The sequence below is a fragment of the Micromys minutus genome (assembly GCF_963924665.1).
Source record: "Micromys minutus genome assembly, chromosome: 18".
Taxonomy (NCBI): domain Eukaryota; kingdom Metazoa; phylum Chordata; class Mammalia; order Rodentia; family Muridae; genus Micromys; species Micromys minutus.
In genome coordinates, this window is record NC_137953.1 from 15,285,653 (window position 1) to 15,301,098 (window position 15,446).

Genomic DNA, 15,446 nt, shown 5'->3' on the forward strand with positions numbered 1-15,446 from the left:
GTTTTCTTGTTTTTACTAGGCTGTATTTTCCCTCATTGTATTGGGTTTTCCACCTATAATTCATTGTAGTGCTGGGTTTGTGGTCAGATATTGTGTAAATTTCCATTTGTCTTGAAATATCTTCATCTCTCCATTGATGGTGATTTATAGTTTTGCTGGGTATAGCAGCTTGGGCTGGCACTTGTGCTCTCTTAGCATGTGCTTGATGTCTTTCCAGGCTTTTCTAGCTTTCATAGCGTCTGTTGAGAAATCGAGTGTGAGTCTGATTGGACTGCCTTTATATGTTACTTGACCTTTTCCCCTTACTGCTTTTAGTATTCTTTCTTTACTTTGGGCACTTGATGTTTTTACTATTATGTGTCGGGAGGTATTTCTTTTCTGGTCCAACCTATTTGGAGTTTCTAAGGCTTCTTTTATGCTTGTGGTCATCTCATTCTTGAGGGTAGGGAAGTTTTCTTCTAAGATTTTGTTGAAGATATTTACTGTGCCTCTTAATTGATACTCTTCTTTCTCTTCTATTCCTAATATCCTTAGGTTCGGTCTTCTCATTTTGTCCTGGATTTCCTGGACATTTTGGGTTAGGAGCTTTTTGATTTTTGCATCTTCTCTGGCTGTTTGTCTGTGTTTACATTGTTGTCTTCTGCCCCAGAGATTCTTTCTTCTATCTCTTGTAATCTATTGGAAATGTTTGCTTCTGTGGCTCCTGATTTCTTTTTTAGGTGTTCTACCTCTAGGGTTATCTCTTTTACTGTTTTCTTTATTATGTCAATTTCCGTTTTAAATTCTCTCTTCAATTCCTTCATCTCTTTGGTTGTGTTTTCCTGTAGTTCTTTGAGTTTTTTTTTCTTGTTTCCTCTTTAAAAGCTTCTGAATCTTTTTGCTTTTCCTCCTGTTCTTATTTAATTATCTGTATCAGCATCTTGAGGTATGATTTCAGGTCTGTGTCTTCTTTTTCTGGAGTGTTTGGCATTCCGATGTTTGCTGTTATGGGAGAGTTGGGTTCTGGTGTTGCTAGATTGTCCTGGTTTCCTTGGAATATACTCTTTCTATTTCCTCTTGCCATTTTGTTGTCAGTGATATGTTCGTGCCTTTCCCTTGTATCTGGTCTGTGTCTCTGGATCTTCACTGGTACAGGTGGCAGATGGGCCGAGCCCTGTTCTATGCCTCAGAGTCGCTTGGTGGGAGCAGAAGTTCCAAAGTTCTGTTCCTGGTCGCTGGATCAGGCAGAGCAGGGCGGGGCAAGGCAGGGGGTGCACTTTTCGTGTGCACTCCGCAGAGATCTCTCTGCTCCCTGGCAGCCCAGGTCTCCCACCCACCAGTTTCTCAGCCTCTACTGTTTTTCTGTCTTATAATAATTAAAAGTGTTTGAGATTGGTTGAGGTAAAGAGTTTTTACTTAAGTGATATGAATTTGGTAACCAACCCCAGACATATGTATTAATTAGGTAATGAAAAAAATTCTCATTCATATTTTAGACAAAGCATCATTCATTCTGAGGAAGGAAGGCAGTTTTTTTATTACCCATTTCAGTCCAGTCATTACCCCCTTCATTCTCCTATAGTCGCTCATCCCAATACTCCTCCCCCTGATGCCATAGGATGACCCCCAAGTCCTTCCCACTTTCTTGGGTTTTAGGTTTTCTGAGGTTTAGCTGAATCTTCTCTCACTGAATTCAGCCTAAGCAGTCCTCTGCTGTATGAATCTGGGGCTCAGACCAATTAGCATGTGTTGTCTGCCTGGTGGCTCAGTGTCTGGGAGATCTCAGGCACCTAGGTTAGTATAGACTGCTATGCTTCCAATGGAGTCACCCTCTTCATTGTCTTACAGCCTTCCCATAATCCAATCACAGGGGTCTCTGACTTCAATTCATTGGATGTGTGTAAGTATCTGCTTTTGACTCATTCAGCTTTATGTTGGGCCTCTCAGAGGACTGCAATGCTAGTCCTCTGCCTGTAAGCACATCATAATATCAGTAACAGTGTTAGGCTTTGGAGCCTCCCCTTAAGATGGATCCCAAGTTTGGGTTGTCACTTGGATCTCATTTCCCTCAGTCTCATCTCTTTTGTCCTTACTGTTCTTTTAGACAGGAACAATTCTAGGTCAGAGGTTTTGAATGTGAGATGACAACACCATTGCTCCATTTCAGATGGTGGGTTTTTTGCTTTGGGTGCAGTACATTTCCCGAGAGGCCTTTAGACTGTGGGGTCTTCAGAGGGGCAGACAAGCCTCTGATCTTCCCTGGCATAAGGCAGAGGCTAAAAAGAGAGTGAAGTTTCAGCCGAGGTCATAGGTCCAGCATCTTCTGGGCTTCTCAGGGTTTCCAGCTGCTGTGGTTTTGTGGGAAAGCCCCTTACATGTTGCCCTATGTACTGTAGATATCCTGGGAGGCCTTTAGAATGTGCGGACTTTAGAGAGGCATATAAGCTACTGATCTGCCCTGGCTGACATGAGATTTATTTAAATTCATATTATTATGAATAGGGCATCAATGAACATCAGCTTAGGAATGTTTATATTTAATAATAATTTACATTTCCTCATGAATAAATATACCCATTGATGGAGCAGTTGAAATATATGGTAGCTCTATGTCTTTTGGAGGAGTGTCCATACTGTAAACCCTAATTTTCATATCAGGTTATAGTTTCTTCAGCAGCATATACGGCTTACTCTTTCTATTAATTATCTATAATTTCTGACCATTTTCATTATTTTTTATTAATTATTCAGGTTAAGTGAACTTCAGACCAATCTCACTCATGAACATTCACGCAAAAATACTCAACAAAATCCTTGCAAACCGAATCCAAGAACACATCAAAATTATCATTCATCATGACCAAGTAGGCTTCATCCCTGGGATGCAGGGATGGTTTAATATAAGGAAATCCATCAACGTAATCCACCATATAAACAAACTCAAAGAACAAAATCACATGGTCATCTCACTAGATACTGAGAAAGCATTTCACAAAATTCAACACCCCTTCATGTTAAAAGTCCTGGAAAGAACAGGAATCCAAGGTCCATACTTAAACATAATACAAGCAATATACAGCAAACCAACAGCCAACATCAAACTTAATGGTGGGAAACTTGAAGCAATCCCACTAAAATCAGGGACTCGACAAGGTTGCCCTCTCTCCCCCTACCTATTCAACATAGTACTGGAAGTCCTGGCTGTAGCAATTAGACAGCAAAAGGAGATCAAGGGGATACAAATCGGAAAGGAAGAGATAAAAACATCACTCTTTGCCGATGACATGATAGTGTACTTGACTGACCCCAAAAATTCCACCAGAGAACTCCTACAGCTGATAAACAAGTTCAGCAAAGTGGCTGGATACAAAATTAACTCAAACAAATCAGTAGCCTTCCTATACTCTTTTAGTTTTCATTGTCTCTGTTGAGAAGTTGAATGTCATCCTGATTGGTCTACATTTATATGTTACATGACCTTTTTCCCTTACTGCTTTTAGTATTCTTTCTTTTCTTTGAACACTTGGTGTTTAGGCTACTATGTGTCGGACAGAATTTTTTTTCTTGTCCACTCTATTTGGAGTTCTGTAGGCTTCTCTTATGCTCATGGTCATCTCATTCTTAAGAGTAGGGAAGTTTTCTTTTATGATTTTGTTGAAGATATTTACTGTGCTTCTTCATTGATATTCTTTACCCTCTTCTATTCCTATTATCCTTAGGTTTAGTCTTCTCATTGTGTTCTAGATCTCCTGGACATTTCGGGTTAGGGGCTTTTTGGCTTTTGAATCTTCTCTGACTGTTTTGTCTATGTTTTCACTGCTGTCTTCAACCCCTGAGATTCTCTCTTCCATTTCTTGTAGTCTGTTGGAGATGCTTGCATCTGGGACTCCTGATTTCTTTTTTAGGTTTTCTACCTCTAGAATTGTCTTTTTTATTGTTTTCTTATTGTTTGTATTTCCATTTTCAATTCCTTCCATTCCTTCATCTCTTTGGTTCTGTTTTCCTCTAGTTCCTTGATTTCTTTGAGTGTTTTTCATATTTTCTCTTAAAAGCTTTTATTTCTTTATGGTTTTCCTCCTGTTCTTGTCTAAGTGAGCTATTCACACTCTTCTCAAAGATCTCCATTTTCTTCTTGAGGTATAATTTCAGGTCTAAATTTTCTTTTTCTGGAATGTTTGGCAATCACTGCTGTTGTAATGGGAGATCTGGGTTTTGATGTTGACAAGTTGTCTTGGTTTCCATTGTGTAAGTTCTTTTGCTTTTCTCTTGCCATTTTGTTGTCTATGAATATACATGGTCTTGTTGTCAGTAATTATTTCATGTCTCTTCCATGTACATGGCCTGTGTCCCGGGATCTCTGCTGTTTTAGGTAGCAAATGGCTTGAGCATTTGGTCCACATTCGGGGTCCTTTCAGGTGTACACTGAGTCCCTACTGCAAAGTTCCTGCTCCTCTGGACCAACTGGAGGGCCACACCTACCGCAATCTAGGCCTAGCACTCTCTGTGCACTGGCTACTCACAGCGCAGTCTCACCAGGCCTGTGTTCCCTGGATCTCCACTGTTCTGGTTGCAACTGGTCCGAGCATTTGGTCCACATGTGATGGCTTTCCAGGTAGAAAACAAGTCCCTATTCCAGGGTTACTGCTCCCTGAACAAATAGGGTGCCGCACATTCTGCATGCTCAGCCCAGACCTCTCTGTTCCCTGGCTACTCATGGCGAGGAATGAATTTTTAAATAAACATTTAAATATGTGTGTGTTTGATAAAGATAAAGATGATATGTATTCAAGTTTGGGAGAAGGGGTATCTTGGTGGGTCTATGATGAGGCATCTTTTCCTCCTGAGGGACCAGCAACAGTCACAGAGAGTATAGTATAGAGTAGAGTTTATTCATGGCATGGGTAAGGGAGGTGAAGAAGTAAAGATAGAGAAAGACACACACACACACACACATACACACACACACACACACACACATACACACACACACACACACACACACACACACACACACACATATATATATATGGAGAGAGAAAGAGAGAGGAGTAGAGGTTGGCTATGAGAATGTGGATAGAGAGAGGAGAGGAGAGTGAAGAGAGGGGAGTAGCAGGATCAAGGTAAAGAGGAAGAGCAAGAAGGTGAGAGAGAGAGGAGAAGGAAAGGAGCCCCTTTTATGTTGAGTCAGGCCCATCAGGCTGTTACCATGTAACTGTGGAGCTGAGTCTAGAAAAAAAATGCTAACAAATATTATTTGAGTCAAAAGGAAAAAAATCTACTTATTGCCTCTTTCTTTGAAATCTTTTTGTTCTGCTTACAACATTACTTTAAAAAAGAGGAATATATGTACAGATTTTTATAGGCATTTTGGCATAACTCTATATGAGCTTTGACAGTATGTATTGCAACCCCACTAGTCACCATAAACATAAAGTACAGGTAGGACAGAACATAACTCTTTAAAATCTTTTGAGAATGATCACATCAATGTTCAGTCTAGAGGTAGCTCATACCTAATCAGAATGCAATAAATTATAACATATATTCTACAATGTTTTGTCAGTCCATGGTCATTTATTCTGACGTTGATGATTGGTACTGTTTTTTATACTATGTGTATCCTAGGCACTCTTTCCTACTAGTTTAAGATGCCAATCCCTGGTTGTAGTATAGTTTTGGATTCATGATTTTACTCCTCTCTACTTGCTATATCTCATGAATGCTACTTCTTTTAGTCCTCATGGCTCCAGTGACCTGTCTTAGAAATCCTATTCCTCTTTTTCTGTCTACATCAGGAATCCATTTCTTTGGCTCAGGAACTTATCTGAGATTTGCCTGCTGCCTTCTCATTTTGCATATTTTAGGATTTTTTTAAAGTATGAAATTGTTTACACATACATTTTATTTTATGTATTGAAAGAGTTCTGTCCTTTTCCATCATGTATCCACTGAATTTACTAGTAATTTCTCAATTTGTCATATTATTTAGTCATTTTGTGCATTTGGAAATTCAGTTTTCTTATTTTGTTTTTAAACAAATATCTAGTTCCAATTTTTAACAAAACCTTTCTCTATTTAACATGTATTTAAATAAAAAGAGACACATTGTTAAATGTACTTAACATGTAGTTAATATTGGGCAGTTATTAATTCAATCTTATTTAAATCTAACTAATAGTAACATTATTCTGTCAAAATATACTTTAGTCAAAAGGTATAGCATTCCCTGAAAAATATCTTCAGGGAAAGAAAGTTATTTCCTGTGTTTAAATTCATTTTTCATAGTTTTAATATTGCAGTCTACTCTAAATATAATATATAGTAACTGAGTATATTTTACTTACATCTGAAAAATATCCTGAGGTTATAAATGGGTTTTATTTTATTTTACCAACTAAGGTTAAACATAGTCAAGATTATATATTGTTCTACAGTGAAAGTAAACTCATTGAAAATATTTGTGCTCTTAATAATAGATGACAAAACTTATCTATTTGCTATTTTACTTTATAAAAAAACTTTAATATTTAAGTGGTTTCATTTTAATATTGTTCACAAGTTTGTGGACTATACGTAATACACACAAAAAGAGTGTTTTTAACACTGACATAGATTCTTTATCCCAGAGACTTTAAAGACATCCTGTGAGTTTAATAACTATCATTTTTTTGTTTTGTGTTTTATTTGGCCTTTTGGGAATATCATCAACATTAGAAAGTACTTGTTCTATGAAGTCATTATTTCCATCCATCCTATAGTAAAAGAATAGTCCGAATATCACTAGACTAGTGGCAACAAAAATAAAAGCCACCTTTTACTTAATTATTTTGTTAATACATTTTGATATTTGACAGTTTCATACATGTATATAATGTATTTTGGTTACTCCCCAACACCCTCTCTAATGTACCTCTCAGACATCCCGCTCCCTCTTCCTTCCTATAAATCTTTCTCTCCCACATTCATAACCTTTTTCTTTGTTTTACTACAGTTTAACTAAGGCCTTTTGACACCATTGTTTTGAAATTACTTTATAAACCCTGGTAAGATCATTAGTAGGTTTTCAGGTGACTACAAATTCCCTCTGCCCCCACACTCACAGAATCACTTTATTGGTAATAGTTTGACAGTACATGGTATAGTTCTGTAATTGCCTTTTATTGGACTAACTTGTGTAGACTCAGTGCCAATATATGGAGATGCTGTGAGTTCTTGGTTATGATAGCTCTGCTGTGCTGAGTAGATATCATTTGGGAAGAGATAGGTGCTCAGAGATCAATGTGTCTTCCAACAAACCTTTCAATTAAAATTTTATTCTTAGTACCTAAATAAAAGAGATCACATTTCAACAAATTGTCCCCTAACCTACACATCCACATAATGACTCATATGAACACTCACAAAAACTGAGTGATATGAAGATTTTATCTTTATTCATCACAAACAAGATCTAAAAAGATCGGTCTCTTTAATAATGACAGCAGGAAGATACTCCATTTTTTAGTTAATCTACTAATACGTGTTCTATTATTCTGTATTACAAATAAATAAAGGGATTTAGAAATGTAAAATCTAATATGAAAGAATATTATGTTTTATAGCCATTTAACCTTCTTTTTGTCAGAGAAACCTTACTTCCTCCAAGGTCTGATATATCCTCTATATATCTAGTTCATGAGTCTTGAGAGACAGAATTTTCTTCACATTGAGAAAATATTGTCATGCTTACGATTCTACTTATGTTCAGAGAAAGGAAGCTTTTAAATGAACATAATGTTACTAAAGCATAACCGACATTGGATAGTAAAGAAGAGATGGGCTACACTTCCATGTGTCTGCTCCAGCCAACATTTAAACATGACTGAGCAATGATTATGAAATGTGATTATAAATAAGGATTACATGAACACTGTGCTTGCATCCTAATGATTTGTAAGTTTACATAATTTATTCTCTTCCTGTCAATTTATGATTCCAAACCTAAAGAGTAAATCTTAAGAAGTCATTTCACATAAAATGAATTGCAAGAATAATGGCTACTCTGTATCTGTGGCCTGAAGCCTTGAATTGTGACTTACTAATCTTGTGAAAAAGAGCTTTGAAAAAAGCAGGCCAGAAATTATTGTGGTTCAGCAGGGATTACCTTTTATAGCATTTGGTTTCACAACAGCCTTGGTTGTAACAGACAGCATGCACAGTGGTTGTACACACAATCATGACATGTGAATCTAGTACACACTTTCTGAGACAACCCCATTCAGATTCCAGTCTGTTCTTCTATATCTCTAATTTTGGGGTAGTTTTCTTTCTTTCTGTGCATGTGAAGCTTCTGGATCATAAGAGACATAATTGTTTAGGTATGTTAAATAATGTTGTACTTGTTCTACCATTAATCTTGACAAACAAGTATTGTTCAAATGGTAGAAGGATTTATCTATTTATTTAAACTGTTTTGTGATACATTGTGACACACACATATTTTTTAGTTAATTTTGATATAGAATTATGATATTCCGTATCCTTTTTGAGATGACCCTAAACATACTTTTCCATAGGAAACAGTGATGCTCACAATATAAAATTAAAATACTGACTAATTCTGAAAGAAAAAAAAATATTTGTTTCTTTTTTAGCAGCACTACTGTTTTGCTTGCATGTGCATCCGTGTGAGTGTCAGATATTTCAGAACTGGAGTTATAAACAATTGTGAGCTGGGAATGTGAGTGCTGGGAATTGAACTTTGCTCCTCTGCAAGAGCAACCCTTAACCAGTGAGCCAACTTTCAGACCCAATATTGTCTCTATCAAATATTCAGTCAAGCTTTGATTCTTTTTGTAAATTAAACATATCAAACTCATTGCTATGTAAATTTACTTTCATGTTTGATAAATGGGAAAGTGGCATAAAAACAAAACATTTCAAAATTAGTACCTATGAATCTCTACCACTGTGTACATAAACTACTGAAATGCTTGGTCTTGGAATGATTCTCTCACTCTCAATAAGTTATGACTAAACTGTGAAGAATGTAGAGAGTCTAACACATCCTATACATATACTGTGATCATGGCTTTCATAAATAAATTGGCTGCTTTAGAAAAGGGGCCCCAGGATAATGACCTCTTTTGTTTCTTTTTCTTGAAATATGTAATTGAAAATTTTGACAAACCAATCAATCTTAAAAGATACCAGAATTTTTTATAAGGTAGATATTTGAGAGATAAATTCATTTCTCAATAGCATTTAATGGAGACATCTCCCATTTGGAACAATGGTCTTATCTAATCTAGTTTGGGATAAATTTCAGCTTCTGTTATTTCCAATATTGCGTTCATCACATTTTTCTATAATTTAAGTGATATGCCCAAGAGGAAAACTAAGTTTTCCATTAACATAAGACAAACCAGATTTTTGATACAAACTGCTATGTTAATATTTTTCAGATAAATTTATTATGAATAATGATTCATTTTCTTTCGAATTAAGGAGATATTTTATAGCTCCATTTATCTTCCTTGGCAATATTCTCTTCCTCTTGCTCTGAAGCCTACATCCCCAGGCTACAAAGAGACACACTGTAATAAATTTTTATTTGGTAATCTTAACATCTCCTGAAATAGTACAACACATATTCATGTTCCCAGGAAAACTTTAGAATGACAGAATAGATATAAATTTCCCCCTTTTTTTCCCTAAGAAACACCTACTTTGCTAAGTCAAAGGTTGTCTGTATCAGGTGACAGTCTGATGTAATAAAATATAGGTCAAGTGGAGCTGACTAATATAACCATTTTTATTTCCTACCTATTCCCTGATGTGTCATAAACATCTGTAGCACATCTTACCTTACACATCCTGGTGATGGCGGTCTTTGACATTATGATGGGCTGAGTGTCTTCTGATGTACTATTTAGGAAGATAATTAATAGCCAGCAAGTGTGATGTAGTATAATAGCAGTCCTGACAGTATGGAAAACATTAGTTGTTAACAATACTGAAACATGCATAATTTAAAATTGCTAACAACTAGGACTCACACATAAACATGCACACACAACGAACACTGCACAATATTCTGTGGCACAGGCCTAGTATATAGATTAATTTTTTCCTTAGAAAGAGGTATAGTTAGATACCACATTGTAAGATTCACAAATATCTCCTCTTCCACAATAAATCAAATGGTAGATTCATTTTCTATTATAGGATCTACATGTTACATCTATATAAAAACACCATGTTATTTCAAGATGATTATAAACCTTTAATCCCACATCACAGCTCCTGTTTAACCTCCATAAATTAAAACTGACTCCTGTGAGTGCATTTCCTGTAGGTTTCATTCTTTCATAGCATAAGTTGTCTGCATGACTATGGACATGCTAATGTAAATTCACATATGGTTGATTAAATTCTTTTCATTTACCTCTACATTTCTTTTATGTATTCCTTTCTTTGTTTTAAGATGCCTCTTTTGTGGTTCAAAAAAGTAATACTGTACATTTAGAATATTTCAAAGATTTATGCTAGCACTGCCACCAAACCTCACCCTGTGGTCCCTTTCTTTACCTTTGTTAGATTTTAATTACACAAACTGATGCTTATATCATTCACAAAAGTTATAGCACCCATAATGTCACAGAACAAAATATATGAGCATTGTTGGGGTTCATAAACTGTCTTTACTTTCTCTATGTTTTTCCACAGTAAAGGCAACCACAGAATAAATACATCAAACCAAAAATTCTCTCATTTACTGAACTGTGATTGTAAATAGAATAATGCAGTGTAATGGAAACTATAAAAGTTAAGAGTAAAAGTAGTATTAATAACTTTCAATATGCTAGCTTCTTTTAGTTCTATTATTCTGTTTTGTGAAGACTGAACTTCATGTATAGTCTGTATAAGTTTAGAAGTCCAAAAAGAGTAATTATGACAATGGCTGCTCCATACACAAATTTTAAAACTGAATTACATATAGGATGTTCATGGTTTTATGAGCATTTTATTAATTAATCTATATTGGAAATTTTTAAAATTCTTTCATAAGTACTGAAATACTGCTTATTTCCTTTATAATGTAGAAATGCTCATACTAAGGGCAGACATCTGGAAATTTAGGAAATAATATTGTACAATAAATTTCAGAGCCTCTAAATACTTTACTATATTCCCAAATGATTGGTATTATTTAATACATCTAGCTTATACTCATAAATCCTATAAATAATTTGCTAGTGAAAACACTGTATAATTTAAGCAGTAAATATTATGTATACCAAATGCTTTAACGATTACTATATAAATAACTTTAGTAAATATTGATGTTAATTATAATATTTGAATCAAAAATACTTGTAGATAGAATGTACTTTAATTTGTAAAACTTTACAAATTATTTGTATATTGAGCAATTATAAATTACCTAATCTTAATTTCTTTTTTGTTTTTAAGCTTCCATTTTTATATTTTAATAAATATATATTGCATTTATATTTTCAAATGTATAGATGCCATTTATTAAAATGTTTTTAGACAAAAAAGTAAGAAAGTCAAAAAATTATAAAACTAAATACACTTTAATAAGTTAATATTTTACTGTCTTCCAATCTCTTTTCACATTTTTAACTCTAACATATGAAGAATCAACAAATACCTTTATATGGGAAATATGGAAACTTACACATTTTTAACCCCACAGCCATCTCCGTGGCCTAAAGGGAGCAATGGTAAGGACAGAATTATGAGAGTTGGCCTTGTATCATTAAAAAACAACCCTATTTGCCATATTAGAGAGTGCTATGATCCACAGGACTTTATCATACGTGTCCACCTGGTTTCTTAAATCATAAAGGAAGCCAGGTATGCCAACTGAAACAAGTCTTATGTTCATGTTCAAAACAGATTAATTATTTAAACCGAATGATTTAAGGAATATTCTCACTCCTTATCTGGTGCAGACTACTTCAGATTGTCCTAAGAAACTAACAGGATATGATTGAAGGTACCCTCTTATTTAATGACTCTTCATTTTAGGTGTTTTCCTGTTTAAAAAAAGCCATACATAAATCATGCAGATTTTACTATTTCCTTCACAGTCCACATAAGTTGCAAACAATAAAATTTAGCTAATTTTCACATCAAATTCTATAATAATCTTCTTGACTTTATAGGGTCTAATGTTAATCCTGTAAAGCAACAGATCTGATAGAGTACTGTAAAGTAGCCTTTCTCAGGTCAGAACAGTGCACAATTGGAACCTTACTGTGTGATCCTGTGAATTCTCAGATTGTCTTTATGAATGCATTTATACTATCTTTGCTGCTTCATGGATTGTAATCTGGCTGAAGCTATGTTACAGCTCACACCACATAGGATGGTCATGCCCTAATATACTTACCCAACTTAACCAGTGGATGTATTATGTAGAGATCTCTGGATTTTGGCACACATGTCTACAAAATTCCCATGCAAGCCAAATTGTGAAAGTAAAGTTATCACCAAGATAAAGACGTTCAAGTAATAAAAACTGTTCTTCAGTTATAGAAATACAAATATCATGTGTTTTCTTGTAGACATGAACAACACTGTTCTATTTCCTGTGGCTTATTATTTTATTTAGGACACTAGGAAAATGATCTGCAGAGTAATATTAGGTGGATAGAGATTGGCTACAGTTCTATAAAGAAATAGAGAAAATAATGTGCCTTGAGAATGTGAGCCATCAATGCAGGTTCCTTTGTCAAGTACATTGTTGCAGAGCACACAGTTATTTTTCATCATGTTTCGTTGCCATCCTTTCCTTCCACTGTTATACCCATAAACACAAGCTGTCCCCATTGCTTTATACTCTACAATACGTTCATAACATTAAATTTTACTTATTTCACAACTAATTCTGATTTTAAAAACTGGCCAAATGGTACACAGTTGTCCAAATTCAAAAATAGACTATCTTTAGAAAAGGAATTTCCCAGGCCTGCTATTGGGGCCTTCAGTCCTATTCCATGTAGATATTTATGTTCAATTAACTATGGCATTAAGCTTTTATATTTACATTGATAGCAGTTACAGATGTTTGAAATCTAAATAAATTAAATATACATTGTGGTGATTAATTGATATTAAACTATCTGCTATATTCTAAACAGCTGACATTTGCTGGATCTTAAAGACAAAGTTAAAAAAACAACCTAAAGTCACTGATGACTTAAGACTCTTAGCTTAGTGTGTGCTGAAACTATTTCTTTAACCTGCCTTTAAGAGAACTATGTAACAACTTACTTTACTTGCATTCTATTGCCCAAGCAGTCAACTTTTATAACCTAACTTAATGTGTAGCTGTAATCTGTGTAAGTTATGTACTCTTCCATGCCCCTGACCCATGAGTACTACATGCATGTTATAATATTTTTTTGGAAACAGCAAATAGGACAAAATAGCTCTATAAAATAAATATCTACCATAAAGGTTGAACATAACATGTGGATATTGCTTAATAAACAAGAAAGTTTGTTGTAGTGTTCGTTATCTGGGTCACTTGGGGTCAGTTAGAGTCACTGAATCAATCCCTTGTATACTCTTAAAGATTTCTGTAAAGTCTCCCTTTTCCTTTCCCATGTGGTACTTTCAGTGTTGTTCCACAAAAGACAATTGTGAGGAATAAAACAGAGTAAGGCCAATATAGAGAATTCGAATATGGTCTGGTCATTAAATTACACCACGAGGAAGTGCAAATTCTCTCCTTAGTGTGACACCTGTGCATTGTTGGTGACTCTGAAATTATCATTAATGAATTGACATTGACAACAAATTGCATGACAGATTTCAAAGACAGAAAGAGCAGCTTTTCAGAAGGGAACATGAAAGGGAGTGGATCAGGAGCTGGGTGCAGGGGGGAGGGGAAGCTGAGGGATACCTCATCTGTCATTCACACTCTTCCCATATTTAGAGAAAACAAGCTCTATAGAGATTTTCAGAACATTTTGACTTATTGGAACACCTATTATAAGAACAACTTTAAGTTTATAGTTCAGTAATGTAAAGTTAATTCTCTGCATTAAAAAATCAGTCTTGGCCCACGGGCTGCTCTGAAACGCCATCTTTGCATTGTTCCTGGGTAGTGCTCCGTGCTCACTACAGCCACCTTCGCTGTCTCCTCCAATGCAGACTCCCAGCAGCTTTCTCACCATAGTCCTTGGACTAATTCCTTGTTGGCAGCGTCTGACCACCGGCGTGCCCCACCATGTCAGACGCGGCAGTGGGCACCAGCTCCAAGATCGCCACCAAGGACTGGAAGGAGAAGAAGGAAGTTGTGGAGGATGCAGAGAATGGAAGAGATACACCTTCCAATGGCAACACTCACAATGAGAAAAATGGGGAACAGGAAGCTGACAATGAGGTAGATGAAGAAGAGGAAGAAGGTGGGGAAGAAGAGGAGGTAGAAGGTGATGGTGAGGAGGAGGATGAAGATGAAGAAGCTGAGGCTTCCACGGGCAAGCGGGTGGCTGAAAATGTTGAGGATGATGATGTTGACATCAAGAAGCAGAAGACTGATGAGGATGACTAGACAGCAAAAGGAAAAGCTAACCTTACTTACCATGACCTAGTGACCCTTCACTTCCTGTCTCAGAGTTTACACGAGGTCACCTAGTACAGAAGCAGGCACTGCACTCACACAGCCAGAGGACAGTGCCACCCACAGATGACACATGTTCTCCACCACCCCTCTGAAACCACAAAATGAATTGGCAACGTGGGAGGAAAAAAGTAACAGAACTTCCCAGGCCCTGATTGTTTTCTTAAAAATAATTTAAAAGGATATTTTGTTTGTATTTTTAGTTATATTCTACACTTTTGAGCATATTGTTAGGGTTCAGCCATTTTTAATGATAATAGTTGACCAAACAAGCCTTCAGAGCATTTTTGTCCTACTTCAGACTATACTTGTGGTTTGACCATGTTCATTATAATCTCAAAGAAGAAAAAAAAATCCTTAAAAAAAAACAAACAAACCAAAAACAACAACAAAAGAAAACAATCTTATTCCTAGTATTCAGTAACATTTTTGTGTATGTACCTAGTTGTACTACAAGTAGTTGTTTTGTATGAAATGATTAAAAAGGCCAAAGATAAAAACGTTATTTTTATCCCTTTTTCTTTATCTTTCTTTCTTTCTTTCTTTCTTTCTTTCTTTCTTTCTTTCTTTCTTTCTTTCTTGGCTATAAAGTTTATTTATTTGTCCCATTTGATGTATATGTGAAACAATGTCCAACAGTTAAATGAAACTTTATTTTTCTTAGTTGTTCTAACAAAAGAAAAAAATAAGAAAGAAAAATCAGTCTCTAGAATGCCTTTCATTTTGTTAAAATTAAGCAATAGTTACTAAACAACTCTTTACCCTGCAAAGCAACTGCCGCTGCTGTCATCCTGTTTTCTGTTCTATGAATTTATCACTTCTAGGTAGC

At 35.5% G+C, this 15,446-nt stretch overlaps 1 protein-coding gene across 1 annotated transcript; it reads left to right on the forward strand.

Moving 5' to 3' along the window:
• Window positions 1-14,224: 14,224 nt before the first annotated feature.
• LOC308432530 (prothymosin alpha-like) lies at window positions 14,225-14,548 on the forward strand (the record flags this gene model as incomplete). The annotated part of the gene is made up of 1 exon (XM_080932310.1): window positions 14,225-14,548. The coding sequence occupies one exon, from the start codon at window positions 14,225-14,227 to the stop codon at window positions 14,546-14,548; it is 324 nt and encodes a 107-aa protein (XP_080788436.1).
• Window positions 14,549-15,446: the final 898 nt, after the last annotated feature.